This window comes from Mesoplodon mirus (genome assembly GCF_964341445.2).
Source record: "Mesoplodon mirus genome assembly, chromosome: 9".
Classification (NCBI taxonomy): domain Eukaryota; kingdom Metazoa; phylum Chordata; class Mammalia; order Artiodactyla; family Ziphiidae; genus Mesoplodon; species Mesoplodon mirus.
In genome coordinates, this window is record NC_138985.1 from 103436094 (window position 1) to 103451032 (window position 14939).

General features: G+C 42.2%; 1 protein-coding gene across 1 annotated transcript; it reads right to left on the reverse strand.

The window, feature by feature from the left end:
• Positions 1 to 4309: 4309 nt before the first annotated feature.
• LOC309810603 (trypsin-like) lies at positions 4310 to 8329 on the reverse strand (the record flags this gene model as incomplete). Its single annotated transcript, XM_082632717.1, has 5 exons — positions 4310 to 4459; positions 4993 to 5129; positions 5686 to 5939; positions 6691 to 6850; positions 8290 to 8329. 5 exons carry the CDS (start codon positions 8327 to 8329, stop codon positions 4310 to 4312), a joined length of 741 nt encoding a protein of 246 aa, XP_082488843.1.
• Positions 8330 to 14939: the final 6610 nt, after the last annotated feature.

Here is a 14939-nt window from a genome sequence, read left to right on the forward strand (position 1 = left end):
AGAGCAAGTGATAAATAAATTAAATCTATCTGTTACTGTAATGAGACACAGCAAGCAAAAAAACTTTTTTCCTAATCTCAGACTGTTACCTCTTTACATTGCCTTAGTTTTGCTATGAAATATCATGTCTTCCTGGATTTTATTGAATCATGAATTAGGTATTTATTTGTAGTAGATATCTTTTGGTGAGAGATATCTCTTCTGACTACAAAATGGGTTTTTAAATCATAGTATGCTTTCACAGGTCTTTTGATGTTTTTCTTTTGATTATACTTTGGAAGCAGATCTTTGCTTTCCATTTATCCATTCTTTGATCCAGTTTTCTTTTCCTGTGGCATTTGCATTGATTAGCATAATATTCTCTAGTCTCTATTTATTTGTTTTCTGTTTACCCAATCAGAATGAATACACCGTGAAGGCAAGGTTTTAACTGTTTTCTTCCCTGCTGTATCTTTAGTGAATTAAACACTGTGAGGCAGGTAATAGGCCCTCAATAAGTTAAGCGGTTGGATAAATGAATAGAATAGTTACATTGTCTCTACTGTACAACATACCACGTTTATTTAATCAATCCTCTGTTAATGACTATTTGAGTTATTTCCGGATTTTCATTGTTATGTAGACAACACATCAGTAAGCATCCTTGATTACTCTGGTGGAGACTGTGGCTGCCTCCTTAAAATCTACACCTCCTTTTCTTGATAGCTAACCTTATAATTACTCAGTTAACCAAATATATACCAAGTAGGCCATGTTTATTGCAAAATGAATATCCATCGTGCTCTGATGGTGTGCCATGTAACTTAATTATGTTCAACAGCATAATCCTCTTCAGTTATTGGCTCAGGGATGTGAGAGTGACCAAATTCAGTTAAGGAGACACAATGTGTCCGACAGGGGCTTCTGGGGAAAAAGCTTCTTTCTCCCTAGACACAGGCAAGGGAGAGTATGGCTCTGACAGCTGTCTTGATCACAAGGCTTTATCCTTAGGATAAAGCTGACAGTGATGCAGAGGGCAAAGACAGAAATAAATTGGGTCCCCTGATGGCATTTTTGAATTGCCGAATCAAACCATTCTTGCAGTGCTCACTATTTCTAAGCTTCCACCAGTGCATTTTAAAGTACATGTTAAAGTATGAGTTGGACATTCTGTTCCTTGCAACTGAATGATTCCTAAATGATACACTCACACTTACACATTTTTGTTTTTATAAGCACATTTTAATAGGATAGGATTCTAGAAGTTTAGCTGCTGGGCCAAAGAGCATATAGATTTCACATTTTAATATAATTTCACAAATTGTAACAAGTCAGATTTTAAACAAGAGATAGAAAATGCCAAGATATGCTGAAAAGGGACTATTGGATGGTGTCCAGAAAAATGATTTATTTGCCTTTTCATACTTTACTTTGGGCCTGCCCTGATCTCTCATCTTTTATGTTATCTCACTTATCTTTTCAGGTCTCTGAATCTTCCCTCTACCTGAGGTGGTTAGGTGAGTAGGCGTATATTGGTGGTGGTGATGGGTGGGGTAAAAGAACGTTTCAGAGGGAACAGGGAAATCTTTAAACTCATTTGTTTCTGTAGAGAAGCCTAAGATGTTTATTTAAGGTAGATATAAGGTACCATTTAAAAACAAAAAAAAAGAGGAGTTATATGTGAAATTATTTTAGGCCATAAGCAAACATAAAAGCAATTCGATAACAACTAAGGAAATACACAGGACAGATTAGTTATAACTGAACACTTAAGAGCCCTGAATGCAAGGCTAAGGAATCTGGGCTCCATCCTAGTGGCATGATAAGGTAACATGAAGGGCTTAGGACTGCTCCCTGCAAATGTGCCATCCAGAGGTATACAAAGGGATAGAAAATTGGTAATAGGGGAATGTATCTTCCCATACCTTCCTCTTCTGAGATACCTGTTATGGACTGCATATCTGTGTCCCTCACCACCAAAATTTGTATGTTCAAACCCTAACACCCAAGGAGATGGTATGAGGAGGTAGGGCCTTTGGAAAGTTTAGATGAGGTCATAAAGGTGGAGCCCCCATGATGGAATTAGTGCTCTAATAAGAGGGAGATACTGTTACCTAACACACGTCTGTGTGCCTGACACACAATGAGGCCAAACAATACCAAAACATCAGAGTTCGGAGCAGAGAAAGGTTTATTGAAGGGCCATGCAAGGAAACGGGTGGCTCATACCTTAAAAACCCTAAACTCCCTGAAAGCTTTCAGCAAAGCCCTTTTATAGGAAAGCTGAAGGAGGGGCATGGTTAGTTGTTACAGATTTCTTGGTGTCAGATCCTTTGTTCTTGAGGTCAGGTCGCGGTCAGGTCACGATGTTCCTGTAAACCTCCACCAAAACAAATGTTGTTCTCTGTTCTGACAAGAAAGTGCAAGGTCCCAAGGCTGGACTTTCGCCCTCTGAGGTCCAGGCCCTGGCTAAGAGGAGGGGGTCCCTGCACGGGAGGGTTACCCTACCCGGGAGCGCTCGTCCAGCATCCAGGCCCTGCCGTAGAGGTAGTTCTCCGCTGACGGTGCCCTCAGGGCCAGGTCCCCAGACCCTGCCCAGCTGTCATCACTGAGGGAGCCAGGCGCCCAGGACCCAGCCAGCGCTCAGGCTCCTCAGGCCACCCAAAGCGGACCTGGGGAGCAGGTCCTGTGGACCCGTGCAGACTGCTGTGGCCATTAGGTCGCAGAGGCAGGGATGGGGGAGAGGTTCCCCCTGCCTCAAGGCCTGGGCCCGGCCAGTGGGCTGTCGTAGCGAGGACTCTGGAGCTCTGCAGGACACAGCACCCAGCCTGTCCCCGAGGCCCCCCCAGCTCACCCACTGGCCCTTGATACACCTCTTACCACACGCACTGCCCCCCGCAAGGACCACGACATGGCCAACCATTGGCCAAGGGGGACCTCCACCCGCCAGGTGAAGGGTCTCCTGCTTCTGATCTCGCAGTAACAGTTGCTCAGTAACAGGGTAACGGCCACGTGCTATTGGCTGCATGCCTGCCCCGCCCCTATTACAATACTAGAGTCAGTTCTCTCAGCCATGTGAGGATACAGCAAGAAGGCAGCTGTCTACAAGCCAGAACAGGGCCCCCACTACCTCCTGTGTCACCTTGATCTTGGACCTTCCAGTCTCAACAACTGTGAGTAATTACTGTCTATTGCTTAAGCCACGCAATCTGTGGTTTTCTGGTTACAGCGCACCAACTAAGATCATACCCATCCTTCACCGTATCCCATTCTCCTACCGGGACTGCACACGTATTTACCTTTCAGAACTCCTCGACCTATTCCAATGCTGTTACGCTCAGACCATATTGTATCTTTCATCCTTGATTCATACCAAATACACATAGGAATCATGTACTGGGACCTGTACTCCTAATCATCCTCTAGATGATCCAAGGAAAAATGAAAAGTTGCAGGGAACAACATTGAAGAACTAAAGCGGGGTGTCTGTGCTGCCTCTCGGGATAGGGCGGAAGAGAACAGAGAACACCACCCCTATAGTCAAGACTTTTATGGTCTCGGTAACAGATCAATTTTCCACAAAACTTATCTGCATTTGCACCTTTTTTTGCTTACAGTTCAAAATAGTACCTACGTTGAGCTGGGATTTGGGCGGTCTAGTGTGGGAGGGGGTACAGATTACTGGCAGAAATCATGCATGCCGTAGCAGTAAAATTCCAGATGGAAAACAAGAGTATCTTGGAGAATAAAAGAAATAGGTAGATGAAACCTTGGAAATGCAGGATCTGTGCTTTTTAAAACATTCTCCATGTCCTAGTCTAGCCTCACAGAGTTTCAGGTAGATTAGAGACAAAGGGAGAGCACAGGGTCACACAGCAGCAGCAAAGCGATGGGATAAGAATGGCTGGGGCTTCACTTCAGCTGCACAATGAACTAGTTGAGTGACTTTAGTCGATTTTAACTTTCTGCATTTTAGTGTCATTATCTGTGTAAAAATACAGTGGTAACAGTGATGGCTAACCTTATTCATCTTTATAGCCCAAATATCCACCCGGAGTCTGGCATATAGTAGGTGAGCAGTAATTTATTTTCATGAGGCTGAATGAATGAATGACTAAATAGCCTTTCAAATTCCATCTTCATGTAATAGTTCAACTCTATATGCACCCTATTCTCAGTAGCCACATTGAAGAGAAAGTACACAAACCAAGTAAGGACACTTCTCGGATATATCTGGTACAGGAGAAAATGTTTTTATTTAGATACTGTTTTCAGGATGGGAGGAAGGTGAAGCTGACTAACATGTAGGGTCATGAAGAGATGAAGCCGTTTAGTTGGCAGCGATGGTCTTCTCAATCCACCTCACGAAGTTGCAGACCTTGGTGTAGACACCAGGTTTGCCTTTCTGAGCACAGCCATAGCCCCAGGAGACAATGCCCTGGAGCTGTCCTTTGCAGACCACAGGGCCACCAGAGTCACCCTGGGCAAGAAGGAAGAGCCAGTTAGAACTCACAACTGTGCCCAGATGGGAGAAAGGCTCAAAGGTGTTCCTCCTTTACCCGGGACCACCTTCCCAGGCTACTGATCCTCCATGAAGCCCTTCTCTTTGACTGGAAAACCAACCCTCAATCTCCATACTGGACCCCTATTCTTTCTCCTCCTTTGAGCTCCCTCTTTCCTTAGTTGCAGGGCTGTAGTGCCAAGAAGAGGTGAGGACTGGGCAGTGCAATGCTGCCCATCTAACCTGCTCCTTTCAAAGTTTCCTTCTGCTCTAGCCCTCCTCAGAAGCCCACCTGGATGTACTGTTTGCACATGATCTTCTGTATATCTTTTCCCCTGATCCCGAACCATTAATATGGCAAAATGAATTTATCATTTATCCCAAATCTGTCCCTCAGCCCTCATAATCAGCCCCAGGGAGAACTTTTCAATTTTCTGAGTTTCAGGAAATGGGAAATACTGTGGAGATATGTGAGGCTGAGCTGGAAGGAGAAGGCGTGCAAAGCAAGTAACCTGGCAAGAGTCCTTTCCGCCCTCCAGGAAGCCCAGGCACATCATGCTGCTGGTGATCTGGCCGGGATAGGCACTGCGGCAAGCGCTGTCAGACAGGATGGGAGCTTTCAGACACTGCAGGAACTCAGGGAAGCTGGCTGTTGGGGGCAAGAGTGGAAATGGAAGAGGATTACCCATCCAATCTGGGGCATTTCTTTCTCAGGATCTCTCCCCCCTCTTCCCAATATTCCCATTCCTTCTCTCAGATTGCCGGTAACTTCTGTTTTGGAAGAACAACTTATATCTGGAGGGTCTTCCGAACGGTTTTCATCAACAGATTGTTCTCTCTCTGACACTAGCATCAGTGACCATAGATCTCAAATCTAGAGATTTTATTTCTGAAGCAGGGCTATGCTTTGAAAAGTTCCAAATCTCTTAGTCTCTGTTCTGTGTACCTCCTCGTGGTTTGGTTCCCTGCAAATCACTAATCACATTTTAGTTGCATACCTGGCAACTTTACCATAGTCCTTTTTTTGTGGTGTTGTCAAGCAGAGGAACGTTACGCATTTCAATTAGTATATTCTAAGACTCCATAGAATCCCACTATTCTCTGGGAACATAGCCTTGAGTGACAGCTAGGGCTAACTGACTCTGAACACGTTTTTCACCTCTAGGATTCTCAGACTTGGTGATTCTGTTCCAGGTGACACTTACAGCCACTGCTCTTGGTGTTGCCCCAGCCAGAGATGAGACACTCGGTACCAGCACGTGCACAAGATCTTGGCAGAGGGACAGCGGCTACTTGAGCATTGAGAGTGGCAGGTTTGTTCAGTTTAATCAGCATGATGTCGTTACTGAAGGTTTTTTTGCTGTAATCGGGATGGACGATGATCTTGACTGCTTTGACGAATTGCTCATTGCCGTCAAGGACCTCAATGTTGTGTGCTCCCAGACCCACCTGCATTCGGCTGGATTAAAAGGTTACAAGTTCTCTAAGTCTCCAACGTGAGCTCCTTCCCATTCCATGACAGCCCAGTCTTGAGCATAAGCACAGACAGAAGCCCCCTGAAGCACTCACATACACACACAGGTTAGCGTGCACTTAAGGTAGTCCTACCACCTACGGTGCAGGTTAGAGGATTCCTTGGGTAGGCGTCACTCCAAGGCCAGACTCACAACCCAACATCTTGCTAGATTCATTAGGTATAGGAATGGGAACCAAATGGTGCCAATCCAGCAGTGGGAGGTGAAAAGGCAACTGGTGTTGGTTAATCTGGTTGGGATTATCAATTATTGTAAGGAGCCGTGGCAGGCCTCAGAGATATGGCAGAATATTAAGGGAATAGAATGAGTTGTGTTTATCTTTAGGTTGTACTGGAAATTTCCTGTGTTTTGTTACTTGCATATGCCATGTTTTTCCTGGTTGAGCTATAATGATTAGTGCTGTTAAGGTACTCTAGGTATAGTTAATCACTCACTATTTTTCTTCCTGTGTCTTTATTGCCCTCATTTGCAAGGCCATCAGGGAACTCTAAGGGTATCTTTTTGTGGGAAAATCCCTCAATGCATACAACGCCTGGGCAGTGGGGGGATAATGAGGTCTTGAAATCTGAATGCTCCCCCCTCAAGCATAACTCTGTAGTTCTCCCTGATTGTGCTTTGTCAGGGCTGGGGATGACCTGACCTCAGAGAACAGGGCTGTGAGTATTGGTTACTTACGACTTGTAGCAGTGAGCTGCGGACACCACCCACTGACTATTGATGAGGGAACCCCCGCAGAAGTGGTAGCCAGAGTTCAGGGTCACCTGGTAGGGGACAGAATGCGCTGCACAGGTGTAGCCCCCGACAATCTTGTCATCATCGTCAGTGGGGAAGGCAACTGACAGAGAGAAGTTGGAGCTATTGTGGAATTTCTACTCAGCAGCAAGGTTTTGCAGATTAACCAGAAAAAAAAAGGTCATGTTTTCTTGTCATGCATAATCAGGAAACAGTGATTTTAATATAATTGTTTTCAAAATCTTATTGTTCTATACATTTAACACATATGCTACTTATGCTATTATAAGTATCTAATTTTTAATTTATGCTTTAAATTTGATCAGTAGACTGATTTTTTTTACATATGTCACACCCACACACACACACACACACATACAAATCAGAGACTCCTTACATAATAAATGCCTTGAAGCCGACTACCTGAGAATATAAAGAATACTTTTTACATAAAACCTTGCTAAGGAGACATTTAAGTATGTGTTCAATTAAGCTTTGCAGTCACCATGATTGTGTTTATTTGTAGAGTTCAGTATAGGATAAACACCACATGAGGTAACAGAAAGGAAACTTTTAAATACCACCTGAGAATGTTCTGACCTGGAAAAAATGGGGAGTTTTGTACTTTTGTTTCCACAATCTCTTCTTGGTTCTCACCTAAAATGTTAACTAAATAATCTCATAGAACGTTATAAGGTTTCTCTCTCTAATCTTTCCCCTCATCCCAATTATATTTCCAACATTTTAAATTTATTCAGCACTGTAAATTTTGGACCACTGATTTATTATGATTTCTAAGGACTCCAAATGTCTGGGATTATATGATATATGCCCTGTTGTTCATATATTTTAAAGTAATTTGAGATAGACTTTTTTGATATGTAAATATGTGTATTGAATTTATTTATAACAACCAAATTCAGGAAAATTCTGTAGTAAGTTTGAAGTGTACAATAGTATTGAATAGTATAAAAACAGAAATAGTCATTTCTCTATTTCTTTTCATGATTGCATGACATGTTGTTTTACATCAAAGAGATTTCATTAGTGAAGATGTGGTAAAACCAGCCCATAGCTTTTATTCATGAGAAATAGAGTATCTTTTCCTGTTAAGATCTCTCTTAAGGTGCCCTTTAGTATAGAGGAGACTCAGGCTGTGATGCTCACAGCCTCTTCAAGGAGCACAAGATTAGTCATTAGTCCCAATTATTAACTCCAAGTTCTTATAAAGATCAAAACAACGTTCCCTTAACATTGACTATCTTTTCTTTTTCACTCTTACTTCATAGACTGTACCTGAAATTCAGGGCAGATTCTTCCTCTTAATACTTTCTACACTGATCACCCCTGCCCTGCATCATCTTCTCCAGCAAGTGAGATTTAGTTATCTACAGACATATGTACTGTACATTGTTGTTTCAACACCTTAAGCCTCTTGAGTACAGAGATTATATTCAGCATTCATTGTTGTCTTCCAGAGTAGAAAGTGCATCCTTAAAAAAGTCATAGACACCTACTGATCACTTATTGATCAAGACTCACCAGCGACTCCCAGGAGAGCAAGAAAGATGAGGGTCGTCATGGTTGCTCCCCGGATCTGGACTAGGGACTATGCTGAAGGGTTTCCATCCACAGCTATTTATACCACCACGTTTGTCATTGACACCCATGGCCACAGGTGCCAGAAATGTGATTTCACTGGAAAGTCACAAATCCAAATTTAGAATTCAATTCCATGCCACATTCAAGATGATTCAGCATCCAATTTAAACATCCACTTTTGTCCACTTTTCCAGAGGTTCTGGGAATGGAAAAAATGAGCCCACCTGGTAGAAACTGTTCCCCATAATAGAAAAGTAAGTTGGAGTAAGGTCACATAACAGGGCTACAGGTGTCCTGATTCCCAGAGAAAAAATTTAGGTACTTGGTTGTCTCAAGCATGAACTTTTATGCTGAGGATTATCTTGAGAGCTATACCCTTGATGTAATTAACATTGCCTGTTTCAGAATTATATAATTTGTCTTGTAGTAGCTCTGGCCTTGTATACCCATGTTAATATTTCACTATTGATAGGAATACTTGTTCTCCTAAAAAAAGAAAAACATTTCTGATTTGAAACCACAATAGTTCAAAATAGGAAAGGGAAAGAGTGAGAATAGTTTATCCTTATCTGAACTTACTATTTAATAGGCATATGCTAAATACTTAGCCTGTTTATTAAATTAGTAATTCTCAAAACAAGCCTATTATAATTCCCATTTAACAGTTGGGAAAACTGAGGCTCACAAAAATATAAGGGACTTTACCAAAATCACAAGGCAAATCCATGGTAGGGTCAGGATTCCAGCCCCGGAAATCTGGCTTCACCGTCTGTGCTCTCAAGCACTACGTAACATTTCCCTAGTCAGTTCACCAAAGTCTGGACACCAAGATAATACAGAGTTCTTGGCCAGCGAAGAGACAATGGGAATTTATTGAGTGCTTACTATAATATGTATCAAACCCTGTGGGTGGGATTTTGATACATCTACTCATTCAGTCCTTACAAACAACTTTATAAGTGTTGTGCTCTAATTTTTGCCATTTTATAGATGGGGAGGTTGTGGCTTAGAGAAGGTAAAATTTTTTTTCTCAAGTTTTCAGTACCATGAGGTGATCCATACAGAGTTCAAACACAAGCAGCCTCACTTCAGAGCCCATACCCTCCACTGTGATGCCGTTACACATAATACAGGAATGATGAAATAACATTTATATTTTAAGGCAGGACGATAAAAATTCAACATTCCATTCTCTCTGTGCCACTTTGGGCTACCCCCCTTCCTCCTAATGTGCAGTGTGCATCTGCTTTTCATGTTAGAGCTCCTCAAAAGTGGGAATGCCTGCTCGATGGTGAAGATCAATTTTTTTCCCTTTCTTCTGAAGCTAGCAATATAACTTCTTAAAAGTTTTTTCCCAGCTCTGTACGGGGTCATGATGTCTTATGCTCACTTTGTACTTGCTTACCTGGACTGTGTTTCCTTGGTGAACTTTATGTAAAATATCACTATGTCATTTTGATGTACGGTCCTGTGTCTCGAAAATGTATACGACTGTGCCTTTGACTTCTAACAGGCAGAACAGTCTTCAGAGCTTCTTACAGTCTGTCTCACTGGTTGTAATCCTCAGCTTGGCTCGAATAAAATTTCCCATTTTCCCCCTTAATTTGATAGTTCTTTTGAATTTTTCTCGATCGGAGAAGATTCTGAACTCTACCAAATTAAGGGATGATGACAAGGATCACATGGAATTCTGAAATATCTAAGAAATGGGTTCCTGGAGCAAGAATTGTCATAATTAATGGGACATGGCAGAAGTATCCAGAATAAGTGAATCTGAGCGAGAACTAACCTTTAGCTAGATATAGCCAAATTCTACACCTATACAGTGCACCTGAATGGCCTACCAGGATGCCATTTCTGCTTTAGCAAATTGTCACTCCTGAAGTAGGTTCTGTTTCTTCTTCATTTGAAAATTTGTCAATATGAAGATGATTTAGTAGAAGGCAGAGTTTCTCAACTCTGGCACTGTTGATAACATGGGCCAGATAATCTATGTGGGGTGTTGACCAGCACACTGTAGGATATTTATCAGCATCCCTGGCCTCTAGTTACAAGTAGCATTAGTCCTTCTCCCAGTTACGACCAAAAATGTCTCCAAACTGCCAAATGTCCTCTTGGGGGTCCATTTCATTCCCAGCTGAGAATGACTGAACTAAGGTGAAAAGATGGCAAAGCAGCTTCTAAGGCTACAGCCATGGGAAAGTGCCTGTATTGTCCCTAACTGAACTCAGTAACACTGAGTACATGGTACACAAGGCAGGAAGCTGCCATTCATTGATCCCTAAAAATTAAGAAATACTAAGGAGTAAGGGGAGAACCAGTCCCAGAATGAGGAACAGGGTGTCTTCTCATCCTGTCTAATTATCTTCCATGTTGACATTTCCACAGTGAAGTGTTATGTGTTGTATAATTCTACATCACCCCTGAAACTTCCCCCAAACTTCATCAGGGATCTTAATCCATATGAAGAACACAGCATCTTAGAGAAGAGTTTACACAATAATTGGCTCATATGCTGCTATATCCTAGAGGCCTGTCTGTGGTGTGCCCTGGGCTTTTTTTACTTGGACCCATTCTATTAGGAAGGGAAAGAGTGAGGGTTGCCAGCTAAGGAGAGTTATCTAGGATCAATGGCAAATTCCCAGCTAAACACCTGGAGACCTGTCTGGTTGCAGTGTGATGGTTCTTCACTCATCTAAAGCAGTAGTGGGGATGTGAGAAAAATGCCAAGTGATCATTTCCAGACTTCAGTAATTCCCATACAACTCTCATACATGTTGCATGTAAACCACTTAGCACAATGCTTGTACTGTAGTTACATTCTCATTTTCAAATTACACTTCTTTTCCTGAGTCTCTTCTTAAACAAAGATGTTGATATTGTATGTCTTTGCGGATTTTTATCTAATGCACATTTACATGAACACATGCTATTTTTTAAAAGCTATTTAAGTAAAAATGGTCACCCATGAACTACCTAAAATCATGCTGAGGAATTTTAATGATGCACATAACAACATGGGGCTAGACTGATGGTTGGACAGCATGAAGGTGGGAAAAACCAAGGATAGCTGTTGGCGGTAGGGGAGGTGGTGGCTGTGAGTGGAAAGGGTAAGGAGCAGAGTAGGCCTGGTATTAAGTGAAGGAGCTTTGTATTCTAAGTGAAAGTCACTAGGAGAATGGTCCCTACTGAAGAGGCCAGTGGAATGCTGGATCAGTGTGAGGCATCTCTATATCTATGTATGTGTGTTTGTCATTTCTGTGAAGTGGGTTAACAAATCTGAAGAAAACATCTTTGCATGATTGAGTGGGAGCTTGGACCTTCAAGATATCTTATTCTTCTGAGATATTTCTGTGAAGTTTGACCCTAGGCAATTGAGTTGGGTCTCAGACTAAATAAATATTCTTGTCTGCATTTTATGTGGTTTGGTACTTATACTTCTTTTCCTAACTTCAAACGCATGGTGGCCCAGAAGCATTTGTCTGTGTTCATTAATCTGTATTTGTCACCTTTATTTTCCATGCACATGGCTTAGGGGCCTTAGAGGATCATTTAAACTTGTGCCTAAATTGGGTACTGATTGGGCTCCAGCAAACATATTGATATTTATATTGACAAGAGCAAGAGTCACTGACCATTAAAGGTAATTTTATGCCCTTTCCTTCAATGAGTCTGTTTTTCCTTTTCTTTGGCTTCTCTAGTCACTTTCCTGGTTAATACATCACCAGTCACTGAGGCTGTGCTGTGCTGGCTCTTTACCACTACAATGTGTAGGGAAATTTTAAATAAGAATTTCTCCCCTTGAAACATAATATACTAAGAAACTTACTAAAAAACTGAAGTAAACAATCAGGGCAAATCGGTGTTAGTGAATAGAATGTTCTTTCCTGGTAAAGTGAATCCTGGAACCAGGCTGTGTTTTCCCTGAGAATCCTGCTCAAGGGTGCCATTCGTCTGGGGGCATTTCTCTTCTAGCCATATGTGGTTCTCTCCTCGTTTTATGTGCAGGGTCAGAAACCTTTTCTTTTTCCTGTAAAGGGCCAGATAGTAAATGTTTTAGGCTTTGCAGGCAATATATACGGTTTCTGTCACTACTACTCTGCTCTTGACCATGAGCAACTCTAAAGAGTACATGAATAAGTGAGTGCAGCCCTGTTGTTGTTGTTTTTTTTTTTGGGGGGGGGTGTCCGGACTTTAATATCCTCATGGATAAAATGAATACCCAGAGAAAATAATGGGGAAATGGGGGAAGTTAACCTTTGATCCACATATCAGACTTTTGTTAAAGTGCCGACTTAATTCAGTTATGTCTCTGTCAGAATTCACTTCACATTTCTCTCTCTTCCCATTTGCAGCCATATCCTACCTCCATTCCTCAAGATTAGGTTGGTAAAGCAGGCTTAAAAAAGGACAATTAAGTTTTATCATAGAGGTTCTCAGGTATGTAACCTGAGACCCACAGCTGTCAGAACAGCATGTGCAAATGCCATCTTGAAATAATTTGGAAACTTGCCACTTCTGAATATGATGGGCTAGTGAGGCATTTATTAAGAGAAAACATTCTATTGGATTGGAAGGAAATGAGATTAGGAAGAAAAACAGAGATGCATGAAGGTGAAAATGATGCTGAAGGTCAAAATAGAGCATCATAAATAGAAAATGACAAGAAAGAGGGAAAAATTATAGTACACACCCCACATTAATTTTTTGACAAAGACAGTTTTCTTTCAGATATATTTATATCCCCACCAGGAAAACTTTTTGTGATTTGTCTCCAAGCTCCATCATCCCAACCTTCTTCAATATACCCACCTTGCTTTTATGGGATACATTTCCTAAATGAAAGTACACAGATATCCAAAGAGTTCCATTACTAGGCTCAGAAATATTTTTCTATTATAGTTTTGGAAATTCGGGGATTAGGAAAAACCTAGTAGGCACCTTGAATTCCACTCTAGGAAGAAGACATCGTTCCTGGGACATAGGCTAGTGAGCAAGCATTCACAAGTGCTGTAACCCTCAAAACTCTCAGTCATTGTCACTTTCCTACTTCATCCTTGTGAGTGACAGTCATCAGACAAAGTATTTAGCAATCTTAGTAGAGAAGACAGGTTCACATAGGATAAGTCATGTCAAGCTGACCCCATTTTATTTTGGGTGAGCTCACTAGATTGAGGAATTTGGAAGAAATTGGGATTAGCATGTCTTGTTTTCAGCAAAGCACTTGACAATGTTTCCGTGGTATTTTTGCAGTTTCTACGGCATTTTTGCAGGTAAGGAGTTGATACATGCTCTTGTTGCTGTACTCCAAGGCAGATTCCCAGCTGATTAACGACTTTTCTCCAAAGTGCTGTCTCAGAGCCCATATGAAATGTAGCAAGAAGTCCCTGAGGTCTCTGATTTGAGATCACAGAAAGCCATGTAGCTGATTTGCTAGTGACCCAGAACTGAGAAGAATCAACACCATAGGTGACTGAATCAAGGCACCAAAGATATAACATCCAATGTAAAAATCTCCCTGGTTTGTCCAAGTAGTTCTTCAATCATTTTACTCCCTTAAGTGCTACTACCAGACTCAACTTTGACCCACAATTTGATATAATGCCATTCCTAGACAAATGGAATTCAAGGAGATCAAGGCTAATGACAGAGCATCAAGAAACATTGGCCAATCATCCCCCTGGGCTCTTGTCTCCTCTCTGCTCAAACATCTTAGCTGTCACCATTTCCTTGTGACCAAGTCCTCATTTGATCACCATCTCCAATTAATGGGTTTCTTTTGTTCTCAGGTTTTTGTGTCAATACCCACTTAGTATCCTAACTCCTTAGAAAAGTGTTCAGCTTTACCAGTCTGAAGCCAAACTGTCACCCCCAAGCCCAACTTACTGCCTTCTTCCCGTCCCTCTGAGGCTGACAGCCATCTTCATGGGGGGTAGGGGATGCGTCTATTCCTCTCAGTCCTGCCAGAGTAGCCCCAACCCACCTTCTGAGGTGCTGGCACAGGTCATAAAAGGGAAAGAGGGAATGTGAGCTGCAGAAACTAACAAGGGCAGTGATTCCCCAAGCACATCCCCCTCAGGACCAGGGAAGTGCACTCAGAAAGCAGGAAGCTGGGCAGGGAGACGCCAGGTCCCATCCTGTCTGAGCTGAGGAGGGCTCCAGGCTCCTCTGCTGTGTGGTCCTTTGTCTCCTGGGAGCAGGTGAGTCCTGAGAACAGATGGGACAGCTTTGTCTTTGAACTTCTAGCTTTTTTCATGGAGCTGCCTCAGGAGACTCTCTGAATGTGGTTTCTTAATTGCTCAGGCCCTATGGACACTGGAATTATATTGTTATTATAACTTCTGAATTTTGTTGCAAGATTTGATTTCCTTGTCATGAAGACAACTAGATTTTGAGCTCCTGAAGCAAACATTTTGTGTTTAAATCCCCAGTTTGTAACTCTGTCTCTGGAACGGAGTAGATGCTTAAGCTCCTCTTTGCCCCTCGGGCACTTGAGCCCCATCTACAGTATCGCCACCAAAGGTCATCCAGCCTCTGTTGCAGAGAGGAGATCATGGTATCTCCTCAACCATCCAGTTAGAAAATTCTTC